This window comes from Rattus norvegicus, chromosome 11 (genome assembly GCF_036323735.1).
Source record: "Rattus norvegicus strain BN/NHsdMcwi chromosome 11, GRCr8, whole genome shotgun sequence".
In the NCBI taxonomy this organism is placed as follows: domain Eukaryota; kingdom Metazoa; phylum Chordata; class Mammalia; order Rodentia; family Muridae; genus Rattus; species Rattus norvegicus.
In genome coordinates this window covers 94,720,868-94,735,376 of record NC_086029.1, presented here as the reverse complement: position 1 = coordinate 94,735,376, position 14,509 = coordinate 94,720,868, and the positions used below count along the sequence as shown (strand labels likewise).

Genomic DNA, 14,509 nt, shown 5'->3' with positions numbered 1-14,509 from the left:
CCCAAGGAGCAACTTCAGGCCTGAGACCAGAGGTAAGACCAACTTTTCTGCTCCAAGTGACCTGCCTGGTGGATTCAGGACACACAAAGGCAAAATTCCTCTGGGACCAGACACTTCTGGTTTCTAGCTGGCGACTGAACCTCTCTGATTCTGGCACACAGATCCCTGCTCCCAAACCCGGTGGGAGAGAGAGCTGATTGCCCAGAAGTGTGGGCAATCCTGAGACTAGAGGGCAGGAGAGACCGCCACATCTGCCCACTTTTGCCCACATCCTTGGCACAAGAGGAAACTGTATAGTGCCTATGGGCACGGGAAGATTGGAGCAGTCAAGCTGCAGGAGCCCTGTGGTCCAGACTGTGCCAGGATCTGAAAGGACACGGTCAAACAGCTCCCTGCACCCAAATCCTGTTGGAGGGAGTGCTAGACCTTCAGAGGGGCAGATGCGCCTGGGAAACCAGAAGAGACTAATCTCTACCCACATTTCTGACTCTAGAAGAAAACACCTAGTGCCATCTGGGCCACCTGCGCACAGAGACCTAGGAGAAGTAGGAGCAGGCCCTTCTGGTTCCTGCCCACAGGGACAGCTGAAAGCCAGTGGACAGGAATGACTACATGCCTGAGAGCAGAACACTCTGTTCCCATAACTGACTGAAAGAAAACAGGAAAACGGGTCTACAGCACTCATGACACAGAGACCTATAGGAAGGTCAAGCCACTGTCAGAAATAGCAAAAGAAGGTAACACCAGAGACAACCTGATGGCAAGAGGCAAGCGCAGGAACCAAAGCAAGAGAAACCAAGACTACATGGCATCCTCAGAGCCCAATTCTCCCACCAAAGCAAACACTGAATATCCAAACACACCAGAAAAGCAAGATCTAGATTTTAAATCACATTTGATCATGATGATGGAGGACTTTAAGAAAGACATAAAGAACTCCCTTAGAGAAATGCAGGAAAAGACAAGTAAACAAGTAGAAGCCCTTAGAGAGGAAAAACAAAAATCCCTGAAAGAATTATAGGAAAACACAATCAAACAGGTGAAGGAATTGAAAATGGACATAGAAACAATAAAGAAAGCACAAAGGGAGACAACCCTGGATATAGAAAACCAATGAAAGAGACAAGGAGCAATAAATACAAGCATCACTAACAGAATACAAGACATAGAAGAGAGAATCTCAAGAGCAGAAGATTCCATATAAATCATCGACACAACTGTCAAAGATAATGGAAAATGGAAAAAGCTACTGGCCCAAAACATACAGGAAATCCAGGACACAATGACAAGATCAAACCTAAGGAAGATAAGTATAGAAGAGAGTGAAGAATCCCAATTCAAAGGACCAGTAAATATCTTCAACAAAATCATAGAAGAAAACTTCCCTAACTTAAAGAAAGAGATGCCCATAAATATACAAGAAGTCAACAGAACTCCAAATAGATTGGAAGAGAAAAGAAAGTCCTCCCACAACATAATAGTCAAAACACCAAATGCACAAAACAAAGAAAGAATATTCAAAGCAGGAAGGGAAAAAGGTCAAGTAACATATAAAGGCAGACCTATCAGAATTACACCAGGCTTCTCACCAGAGACTATGAAAGCCAGAAGATCATGGACAGATGTCATACAGACCCTAAGAGAACACAAATGCCAGCCCCCTAGAAAAAGCAAGAATCTAATCATTTTGCAACAAAAGAAAGAGAAGAAAAGCACACAAGCATAAACTCACCTCCAAATACAAATATAACAGGAAGCAACAATCACTATTGCCTAATAACTATCAACATCAATGGACTCAATTCTCCAATAAAAAGACACAGATTAACAAACTGGATAATATGTAATGAACATCCAGCATTTTGCTGCCTACAGGAAACACACCTCAGAGACAAAGACAGATACTACCTCAGAGTAAAAGGCTGGAAAACAACTTTGCAAGCAAATGGTCTGAAGAAGCAAGCTGGAGTAGCAATTCTAATATTGAATAAAATCAATTTTCAACTAAAAGTCATCAAAAAAGATAAGGAAGGACATTTCATATTCATCAAAGGAAAAATCCACCAAGATGAACTCTCAATCCTAAATATCAATGCTCCAAATACAAGGGCACCTACATACATAAAAGAAACCTTACTAAAGCTCAAAGCACACATTGCACCTCTCACAATAATAGTAGGAGATTTGAACACCCCACTCTCATCAATGGACAGATCATAGAAACAGAAATGAAACAGAGACATAGACAAACTAACAGAAGTTATGAACCAAATGGACTTTACAGATATTTATCGAACATTTTATCCTAAAACAAAAGGATATACACTCTTCTCACTACCTCATGGTACTTTCTCCAAAATTGACCATATAATCAGTCAAAACAGGCCCCAAGAGATACAGAAAGAGAGAAATAATCCCATGCTTCCAATCAGACCACCACAGGCTAAAGTTGGTCTTCAATAACAATAAGGGAAGAACCCCCACATATACATGGAAGTTGAACAATGCTCTACTCAATGATAACCTGGCCAAGGAAGAAATAAAGAAAGAAATTAAAGACTTCTTAGAATTTAATGAAAATGAAGGTACAATGTACCCAAACTTATGGGACACAATGAAAGCTGTGCTAAGAGGAAAACTCATAGCTGAGTGTCTGCAGAAAGAAACAGGAGACAGCATATATCAGCAGCTTGACAGCACACCTAAAATTTCTAAAACAAGAAGAAGCAAATACACCCAGGAAGAGTAGAAGGCAGGAAATAATCAAACTCAGAACTGAAATCAACCAAGTAGAAACAAAAAGGACCATAGAAAGAATCAACAGAACCAAAAGCTGGTACTTGAGAAAATCAACAAGATAGATAAACACTTAGACAGACTAACCAGTGGACACAGAGAGTGTATCCAAATTAACAAAATCAGAAATGAAATGGGAGACATAACAACAGACTCAGAGAAAATACAAAAAAAAAAAAAATCATCCGATCCTACTACAAAAGCCTATATTCAACAAAACTTGAAAATCTCGAGGAAATGGACAATTTCCTAGACAAGTACCAGGTACCGAAGTTAAATTAGGAACAGATAAACCATTTAATAACTCCTAAAGAAATAGAAGCAGTCATTAAAAGTCTCCCAACCAAAAAGAACCAAGGTCCAGACAGGTTCAATGCAGATTCCATCAGACCTTCATAAAAGACTTCATACCAATACTATCCAAACTATTCCACAAAATTGAAACAGACAGAGCATTACCAAATTCCTTCTATGAAGTCACAATTACTCTTATACCTAAACCACACAAAGATCCAACAAAGAAAGAGAACTTCAGACCAATTTCCCTTATGAATATTGACGCAAAAATAGTAAATAAAATTCTTGCAATCAGAATCCAAGAACACATCAAAACAATCATCCATGATGATCAAGTAGGCTTCATTCCAGGTATGCAGGGATGGTTTAATATACGGAAAACCATCAACATAATCCAACAAACTGAAAGATAAAAACCACATGATCATTTCATTAGATGCTGAGAAAGCATTTGACAAAATTCAACACCCCTTCATGATAAAAGTCCTGGAAATAACAGGAATTCAAGGCCCATAACTAAACATAGCAAAAGACACATACAGCAAACCAGTTGCTAACATTAAACTAAATGGAGAGAAACTTGAAACAATCCCACTAAAACCAGGGACTAGACAAGGCTTCCCACTCTCTCCCTACTTATTCAATATAGTTCTCAAAGTCCTAGACACAGCAATCAGATTACAAGAGATCAAAGGGATACAGATTGGAAAGGAAGAAGTCAAAATATCACTATTTGCAGACAATATGATTGTATACTTAAGTAATCCCAAAAGTTCCACCAGAGAACAACTAAACCTGATAAACACCTTCAAGCAAATTGGCTGTGTATAAAATTAACTCAAATAAATCAGTAGCCTTCCTCTACACAAAAGAGAAAAAGTCGAGAAAGAAATTAGGGAAACGACACCCTTCATAATAGTCCCAAATAATATAAAATACCTCGGTGTCACTTTAACCAAGCAAGTGTACAATAAGAACTTCAAGCCTCTGAAGGAAGAAATTGAAGAAGATCTCAGAAGATGGAAAGATCTCCCATGCTCATGGATTGGCAGGAACAATATAGTAAGAATGGCCACTTTACAAAAAGCGATCTACAAATTCAATGCAATCCCCATCAAAATTCCAACCCAATTCTTCATAGAGTTAGACAGAACAATTTGCAAATTCATCTGGAATAACAAAAAAACCCAGGATAGCTAAAACTATCCTCAACAATAAAAGGGCTTCCAGGGGAATCACTATCCCTGAACTCAAGCAGTATTACAGAGCAATAGTGATAAAAACTGAATGGTATTGGTACAGAGACAGACAGATAGACCAGTGGGATAGAATTGAAGACCCAGAGATGAGCCCACACACTGCATGTAGAAGAATGCAGATCGATCCATTCTTATCACCCTGTACAAAGCTTAAGTCCAAGTGGATCAAGGACCTCCACATCAAACCAGATACACTCAAACTAATAGAAGAAAAAGTGGGGAAGAATCTCGAACACATGGGCACTGGAGAAAATTTCCTGAACAAAACACCAATGGCTTATGCTCTAAGATCAAGAATCTACAAATGGGATCTCATAAAACTGCAAAGTTTCTGTAAGGCAAAGGACACTGTTGTTAGGACAAAATGGCAACCAACAGATTGGGAAAAGATCTTTACCAATCCTACAACTGATAGAGGGCTTATATCCAAAATATACAAAGAACTCACGAAGTTGGACTGCAGGGAGACAAATAACCCTATTAAAAATGGGGTTCAGGGGCTGGGGATTTAGCTCAGTGGTAGAGCGCTTACCTAGGAAGCGCAAGGCCCTGGGTTCGGTCCCCAGCTCCGAAAAAAAGAACCAAAAAAAAAAAAATGGGGTTCAGAACTAAACAAAGAATCCACAGCTGAGGAATGCCGAATGGCTGAGAAACACCTAAAGAAATGTTCAACATCGTTAGTCATAAGGGAAATGCAAGTCAAAACAACCCTGAGATTCCACCAGTGAGAATGGTTAAGATCAAAAATTCTGGTGACAGCAGATGCTGGCAAGGATGTGGAGAAAGAGGAACACTCCTCCATTGTTGGTGGGATTGCAGACTGGTACAACCACTCTGGAAATCAGTCTGGAGGTTCCTCATAAAATTGGACATTGCACTACCTGAGGACCCAGCTATACCTCTCCTGGGCACATACCCAAAACATGCCCCAACATATAACAAAGACACATACTCCACTATGTTCATAGCAGCCTTATTTATAATAGCCAGAAGCTGGAAAGAACCCAGATGCCCTTCAACAGAGGAATGGATACAGAAAATGTGGTACATCTACACAATGGAATATTACTCAGCTATCAAAAACAACGAGTTTATGAAATTCGTAGGCAAATGGTTGGAACTGGAAAATATCATCCTGAGTGAGCTAACCCAATCACAGAAAGACATACATGGTATGCACTCACTGATATGTAGATATTAGCCCAAATGCTTGAATTACCCTAGATGCACAGAACACATGAAACTCAAAAAGTATGACCAAAATGTGAATGCTTCACTCCTTCTTTAAAAGGGGAGCAAGAATACCCTTGGCAGGGAATAGGGTATTCTTTAGAATAGAGCCTGAAGGAACACCCATTCAGAGCCTGCCCCACATGTGGCCCATACATATACAGCCACCAAACTAGATGAGATGGATGAAGCAAAGAAGTGCAGGCTGACAGGAACCGGATGTAGACCTCTCCTGAAAGACACAGCCAGAATACAGCAAATACATAGGCGAATGTCAGCAGCAAACCACGGAACTGAGAATGGGACCTGGAATCAGAGGAAGGACTGAAAGAGCTTCCAGGGCTTGAGACCCCATATGAACAACAATGCCAACCAACCAGAGCTTCCAGGTACTAAGCCACTACCTAAAGACTATACATGGACTGACCCTGGGCTCCAACTGCATAGGTAGCAATGAATAGCCTAGTAAGAGCACCAGTGGACAGGAAGCCCTTGGTCCTGTCAAGACTGAACCCCCAGTGAACGTGATTGTTAGGGGGAGGGTGGTAATCGGGAGAGGGTGTTAATGGAGGGAGGATGGGGAGGGGAACACCCATAGAGAATGGGAGTAGGAGGGGTTAGGGGGATATTGGCCTGGAAACCGGGAAAGGGAATAACAATTGAAATGTAAATAAAAATACCCAAGTTAATAAATATGGAGGAAAAATATATACATGAATAAATAAATAAATAAATAAATAAATAAATAAATAAATAAATAACAATGGACTCTGGGGCGGATATGGGGAAAAAACAAATACTATTTATTGTTAGTGGGAGTGAAAGCTGGTGCAGCCACTATGGAAATCAGTGTAGAGGTTTCCAAATAGATTTACCATGTGTTCCAACTTTACCATTCCTGGGAATATCCCCAGTGGACTCTGTATCTTACTAGAAGGACACCTGCTCACTTATGTTCATTGCTGCTCTATCTATGATAACAAGGATATAGAAACAGCCTACATGTCTATCGACTGAGGAATCAATATATCAGTACAATACATTTATGCAATGAATATATTCAACTATTAAGAAAAATTATGAAACACACAGGTAAATAGATTGAGCTTGAAATAATCATCTGAGTGATGTAATCCAGGTCCAGAAAGATAAATGCCATATGCTTTTGCTCATCTATTCATGTCAGTTTTGAAGTTTCAGATATGTGTGTTACATTTGGAATACATTTAGAGGTCAGAAAATCACTAAGAAGCTATGAAGAAAACGAGATTGAACACAGTACTTTGGGTTTAAGGGGAAAACCAGAACAAGAATGGTTAAATGAAGGTGCAGAGGGGAAGGATAGGATAACAAGAGAAGTGTGAGAAAAGACAAATGATTCTAAATTCTTTCAAAAAAAAAAAAACAAGTCATATGGAACAGGCAGGCAGAAGACACCCAGGCTAGCCTACTGCATGGCCTGCCTGAAGCAGGAGCCATTACAATGTGCAAACGTGGGGTAGAGAGATGGGAAAGAAAGAGAAACCGAATGGTTTGAGCATTGTGAAGAGAGGAGGAACTGGAGATAAAAGAGTGGAGAGTAATATTCTGATATGAGTAGCCTGTACCGTCACCTGGGGCCATGGTGAAGTCCCAACCCAGGTTGCTGGTAAGGGTCATGAAGCAGCAAATGTCTGTGCCATTGTTCGTGGCTTTTATTCCACCAAAGGCATGTAGACATACCTGGTCTGGGCTGCCACCTGGGAACATGAAAATGTCAAAGGGATGTGCAGAGCCAGCCCCACCCTTCAATGGCTACAGCACTCAGGAGAGCTGGCCTTGTACCATGCTCGGTGCCAAACTTTGTGAGCTAACCAGAGCAGTATAGGAGAGTTCAACATGTAGATGTGATACAGTAGAGCTGGTGGACTGACCAACTCAGCCACTACCCAGATCCAGGGCTTTAAGGTGTCCCACCCCAACATCTACCTCATCAATAAACTACCAGAGCACTTGGAAAGGAGCTTGTCCTGCAGATCCAAAACTGCAGAATCTCTATGACACAGGGCATCAAGAGGATATCTGAGAGGAGTCCCAGTGAGGAGATAGTATTGATGGTGGTGCAAAAGCCAGAGGCCTTGTCCCAGACCAACAAGTCATTGCAATGAACATTTATAAGTAACGATATATGGACAAGAACACATAGTGTGGAACACTGTACATACTATAGTTCCCATGACAAAATGGAGGGTTTTTCTTAATTCTACTTTACTTTATTTGGGGCAAGGGATGTGTAAGGCTAGAGGGTGGATATGAAGGAACAGGAAGACAGATGGCTCAACGATCGCTATTAAAGAGGGAGTGGTAAGAGACACAGGCAGTACAATATTATAATGAAAGAGTGGGCTTATATGGGGTCTTTGTTTCTATCCTATTGATCAATGTGCCTATTTTATTGGTAAAATCATACCTTTTTTTCACTAAATCTGTAAGATACAAAGTGTTAAGAGCAGCATAAAAACATTTGAAGAGCTTTGTTGTTGCTCTTCCCCTTGTGCCAGGCCTTGGGGATGAAGATGCTGCTGCTCAACTGGATGAATTACATGTCCTTGATTTCACCGAACCTTAAAATACCACAGGCCAAGTGGCAGCACTCATTTGCCAAAGGCAAGGTGAGTATAGTTATTATAGTGGCCAGTTCGGGCAAATTCATGTCTATGACGGCACAACTCATAATAGACAGCACACTGAAAATAGTCTCTATAACGACCCAACATGAACTTATGATACTGGCTATTCAGTCATAGCGTTTTCAGGAATGAAAGAGATAAGAAGTCTACTAAGCTTATGATCTTTCAGAAAACTCTGACTAAAACAATGTGGTAAAAAAATAATACTTTAACAAGCATATTTCTCTGGGCAGTGGTGGCGTACACCTTTAATCCCAGCACTTGGGAGGTAGTGGCAGGCAAATATCCATGAGTTTGAGGCTACCCTGGACTACATAGTGAGTTCCAGGTTGGCCAGGGCTACACAGAGAAACCCTGTCTTGAAAAGCAAATACAAACAAGCAAAAATGTGTATTTACTTCTCTCATCTTTACAGCTACAGGTAAGCACATTCATACAAGTGAGAAACTAACTCATGTCTTATAGGGACCCACAGCCTTGTAGAGAGACAGAGGCTTCCCAAAGGCAGACTGTTTCTTTATCTGCAGCCTTCTTTTATCCACTAATGATTATTTTACATAGATCCATTCTCCTGTAGAAATGAAGCCAACATGGATACAAAGCTTTTAGGCAGAACTTGTGCCCTTGTTCTTGTTGGTAACCAGATGTACAGAAAAGATCACAGCAGACCTACATGAATTCCAGTTCTGGTTTTACTCTCTGTTGAATTGATAAGGGCGAGAGAGAGAGAGAGAGAGAGAGAGAGAGAGAGAGAGAGAGAGAGAGAGAGAGAGAGAGAGAAACAGAATGAGAGGGAAAATAGAATTTAGTGTAGGTGATGAATAGATTTTATTTTCTTAACACAGAGTCATCTGTAAATAAGGAAGATTAAAGAAAATCAAAATAAATTTCTCAGGCTAACATGCATAGCATATAAATATGGCCATGGTTACATGATTTTTGATGATGTTTTATTACTTAGTTTTGTTGTCTGTAGGAAGCGATTTCTTAGTCTTTATTAGTTCTGAAATGTGTCATGAGTAAAGAGTATCTTATTTTCATGTAAAGTCTAAACAATACGAGTTATGTTATTTTGATAACTAGAAATATTTAAATAGAAGGTGAGTACCATGTCAAATATTCATACCTCAATAAGCACAAATGGTAAGAAAATCCAGCAAAATATCTTAAAATAAAAATGTTGATGTTAAAATAAATTTCTCTAGGCAAATAAAGGTAGGACTAATTAAAATCAATTATTTTGGTTTATAATTTGTAAATATCTATGACCTTTGAACATTATATTAATTCTGTGTATCTCAAATATTCATTTGAATAGTTAAATTTTTCCAACAAAAGCTAGAAAATACTGCTCAGTATCTTCCTTAGTCTTTCATGAAATGAGCAAAAATATTCAGAACCGATATGCTGCTTCAATTTAAATCACTAATCACTCATTGGTTTTGGAAGAAGGTAGTGAGGAAGAGATTCCTCCAACGTTCTGGAAATGATGAAATTCTTTTTAAACTCCTTTATTGCCATTTCCTTTGGTTTCAAATTAGATTCTCTGGTATGCAGATGACTGACGCCTTTGGCGGATTTTGTAGATGCCCAGACCCACAACACAGAGGACAACCACGATGATCCCAACCACAGGAAGCACAACTGTGTAGTCTGACAAACACTCGTCCACTACGAGAGAAAACAAATACAATATAGCAAGTAAGTATGTGTGATGACAGACCAGAAAATAGACCAGAGTCAAAAGGACATGAGCTTTGGGGTCAAACATATCTGCTCTTAACTTTTACTTTGTTGATTGATTGATTGGTTGGTTGGTTGATTGATTGATTGATTGATTGATTGATTGATTGTACTGATGGGCATCTAGCCAAGACTTTATGCCTATTAGACAAGCACTCTACTACTGAGCTATATCCACAGCACTAGTTATATAACTTTGGGAAGATTAATTTACCTTTGAAATTCTCTCATTCATAAAATAAACATATAGTACATATAATTCTTAAGTAATTACATAAATAACTGCTATTTGTTTACCCATTAATACCAAATCATTGTTATCTGCATTTCTGAAATAGATAAAAGAGATTTCTAAGAGTGCTGCCTGAGAAGTGGGATATTCTTATCTTAAAAAAAAAAGAACTTAATCACTAGATGTCCCCAAACATTCTTAGACCATTGCATTTACTTTATAAAGTATCATAAAGATATGAATCTTTTATTGTATAACTCTTAACGGATATTTAAGAATATCTATCATTATCAGGGTTTACATGTGAGATTTTGTAAACTTGACACAATTGTGTGTCTTTTTTATCAGATTTTCTTTTTTGTTGAATATTTTCTTTATTTATATTTCAAGTGGTATCCCATTTCCCCTCTGAAATCCCTATCCCATCTCCCCTCTCTGTGCTTCTATTCACCCACCCACACACTCCCTACTACCTCTCCACCCTGACATTCCCCTACACTAGGGCATTGAGCCTTCACAGAACCAAGGACCTCTCTTCCCATTGATGCCAGACAAGGCCATCCTCTGCTACATATGCAGCTGGAGGCATGAGACACTCCATGTGTACTCTTTGATTGGTAGTTTAATCCCTGGGAGCTCTGGGGCAGGGGGGTCTGGTTGGTTAATATTGTTGTTCTTCCCATGGGGTTGCAAACCCCTTCAGCTACTTCAGTCCATTCTCTAACTCCTCCATTGGGGGCCCTATTCTCAGTTCAATGGTTGGCTGTGAGCATCTGCCTCTGTATTTGTCAGGCTCTGGCAGAGCCTCTCAGGAGACAGCTATATCAGGCTCCTGTCAGCCTGCACTTCTTGGCATGAGCAATATTGTCTGGGTTTTGTAACTGTATGTGGGATGAATCCCCGGGTGGGGCCATCTCTGGATGACCTTTCCCTCATTCTCTGCTCCACACTTTGTCTCTGTATTTCCTCCTGTGAATATTTTTGTTCCCCTTCCTAAAAAGGGCTGAAGCATCCACACTTTGGTCTTCTTTCTTTCTGAGCTTCATGTGGTCTGTAAATTGTATCTTGGGTATTCTGAGCTTTTGGGCTAATATCTACTTATCAGTGAGTACATACCATGTGAGGGTTACCTCACTCAGGATGATATCTCCTAATTCCATCCATTTGCCTAAGAATTTCATGAAGTCATTTTTTTCTTTTCTTTTTTTTTTTTTCGGAGCTGGGGACTGAACCCAGGGCCTTGCTCTTGCTAGGCAAGTGCTCTACCACTGAGCTAAATCCCCAACCCCGAAGTCATTGTTTTTAATAGCTGAGTTACCATTCCATTGTGTAAAATGTACCATATGTACTGTATCCATTCCTCTATTGAGGAACATCTGGGTTCTTTCTTCCGGCTATTGTAAATAAGGCTGCTATGAATATAGTGGAGCACGTGTCTTTGTTATATGTTGGAGCATCTTTTGGGTATGTGCCCAAGAGAGGAATAGCTGGGTCTTCAGGTAGTGCACTGTCCAATTTTCTGAGGAACCACCAGACTGATTTCCACACTGGTTATACCATTTTGATATTTGGGGTTTTGTTTGTTTTTCCTTTACCTTACAGGCCTTTGCTATATATATTATATCTCACATGGGCTCATATATTTTAATGCTTACACATCAGGGAGTGGCAATATTTGAGAAGGATTAAAAGGATGAGGAGGTATGGCCTTGTTGTAGTACACGTGGTTTTGTTTTACAAAGTATGTCACTAGGGGAAGGCTTTGGGTTTCAAAAGTCTGTGCTAGACCAGGTTCTCTCTCTTTTCTCTCTGATATCAATGGGTCTGAATGTAAAGCTCTCAGCCCTAGAGCCACTACTCCCTATGTGCCACATGTTCCTTACTACAGTGATAATAAACAAACCTCTGAAACTGTTGAATGCCCCTTTTCTGAGTTGCTATGGTTTTGGTGTTTCTTCATAGCAAAAGGACAGTGACTAAGACAAGGGCTTTTCTAAAAAGTGACCTACCTAGCCCTGGCCTTCATCCAAGGGATAGTTTCTACCTTGGGAAATTCCAGATGAGCTCTGTGTGGTGGTTCAAAGGCAAAGAAAGTCAGGTGTATATAAACTAAACTGGCTGGGAGGAAATGCCCAATGATGCCTTATATTCGAGAAAAGTGACTCTGACAGAACTTAACTTTGGTCTTGAATATGGACAAAGCACATCTTGCTTTTCCATCTCTAAAAATGGAAAGACTCTGTTACAAAATGTTTTTAAAATCTCTTACTGAAGATGTTTAAAATGTCCTCTGAACATGCTAGAATTGTTTTAGCATTTAGGAGAGGTGTCAACAATGTTTCCTCTCTTTTTTTGGTATGTGTGTATGTGAGTGTGCATGTGTACATGTGCGGGTGCATGTGTGTGTGTGTGAGTGTGTGTGTGTGTGTGTGTGTGTGTGTGTGTGTGTGTGTGTGTGTTTAAATGAGTGAGTCAGACAAAGAGTCATCCTACTGGGGTAAATTGGTAGACACAGATGTAATTATACATAGGCTTTTCACATGTAAGTATAGGGTGAGTATAACCCTTAAAGCTTCGCAGAGTTATACTATTATAGTTAAACCATGTGCTCTAGCCCCTTGACAGGTTCAGAATAAAGACACCTTGTAACTGACCCCTAGGTTTTTGAAGGCCGCTTGTGACTTGAGGACACTTAACTTACCAATTCCAAAGGAGTCTCCTTCAAAATCAAAGGCCTGAAGATGGATATTCATTGTTTTCATTTGAAGCTGAGCTGATAGCTGGATGCTCTGCTCACTGACACACTTGAAAGAATGCCCAACTACTGTCTCAAACATCATCATAGTACTCTTTCCTTGGTAGGTCTTCTCTGAAGACAAAGTAAAATGCGATGTGTGAGAATCTTGACAATATCAATTGAGTTCCAGGTGCCACTACCCTGCTCATGTATAGCCAATTGCCTTCCTTCAGATGGGGTAACCTTGGAGTCCTGCTGTATTTTATTCATGAAAAAATACTCTGTGCGCAGACTGTTTTTGTGGCTCTATTAGAAATATATGTGAGATATCCCACATAAATTTCCATGTGATAACAGTGAACTAGTTTTGTTTCACAGGATTGGAGATAGAATTGTCAATTCTGGGAGCTATAAAGAGTTTCCTAAAGATGTTAGAAAGAGGTGAGATTGTTCTGACACTTAGAGTGCATGATAATGAATGAGAACAAAGATAGAAAAGTCCATAAATAATGCATCTGCGTGCCCTAAGACTGGGTTGGTAGAGAAGGAGGAAGAACTCATCAGGAAGGAGGTTGTATCCATTCTTGGAAATGTATTCCATCCCTCCTGTTTGCTGTCCAGAAAAGGTGTCTACTCATTATGTCAGGTATACATTTTTCAAGACAGTGATCGTTAAGGCAGGTGAGGCTAAATATATGATAAACTTCATTTACTCTAACTTGACCCTCACAGACCACTCTTCTAATAATACTTTGGCTTCATAAATGACCAAAAAATATCTAATGAGTGAGAAGGCCAAAGTGTCCTGTCCCATTTTCAGTTACAGTAGGAAAGAGTCTTATGAAAATTAAAATGTTGACCTGAGATGATAAACTAAATTGTCTATTTATACTACTGTGCTGCGTGATATATATCTATAGTTTTATTTATCTATTATCTCCCTACCCACATTCCATTGGTCTACCCACATATATATTGCTACCATCCCCATTAACAGTAAGTCTGATATCAGTATTGTAATGATAATGAATTACTGTTACTAATGCTAGCACCAGTACCACAACGACATGAAAACCACCATCACTGTGTCTACTATTCTTCCTGTTAATACTACTGAGCCCTTAATCATATGAACCTAGACCTGGTTTCCCTATTAGCCTCTAATTTAATCTCTGATATTCCTTTCCCAGCTTTCTTTAGAGTTGACTACCCTACACCCAGCTAAAATTTTCTCTGTCCCTTGAGATAATATTAAAAAATTTCTATTAGCACAAAATTCTTATTCTCTAGTATACATGAAGCAAGTGTAAGTTAACATATGAAAATTAGTTTTTAGTTATTTTCTTTTATTTACATTTAATGACCATCACTAACAAAATCCCCTTGAATAATATCAGTAAAATATAGCATACACATACACACACACGTACACACATATATATATAATTAAATATATAATTGGTCGTTTTACATTTCAAATGCTATCCCCTTTCCTGGGGTTTCCCCTCCACAAACCCCCTATTCCATCCCCTCCCCTACTTCTATG

At 39.5% G+C, this 14,509-nt stretch overlaps 1 protein-coding gene across 11 annotated transcripts in view; it reads right to left on the bottom strand.

Annotated features, from left to right (window-relative positions):
- Nucleotides 1–8,925: 8,925 nt before the first annotated feature.
- Lamp3 (lysosomal-associated membrane protein 3) overlaps nucleotides 8,926–14,509 on the bottom strand; it is a 68,635-nt gene continuing 63,051 nt past the window's right edge. For 10 of the 11 annotated variants that reach the window (XM_063270465.1, XM_063270467.1, XM_039088271.2 and 7 more), the window contains 2 exons: nucleotides 12,928–13,095; nucleotides 8,926–9,922 (listed from right to left, as the gene is read on the bottom strand). In XM_063270465.1, the coding sequence (XP_063126535.1) occupies nucleotides 9,789–9,922; nucleotides 12,928–13,095 (302 nt within the window). In that variant the 3' untranslated portion in view covers nucleotides 8,926–9,788. The remainder of the gene's footprint in view (nucleotides 9,923–12,927; nucleotides 13,096–14,509) is intronic. The other variant, NM_001012015.1, reaches the window with a different exon arrangement.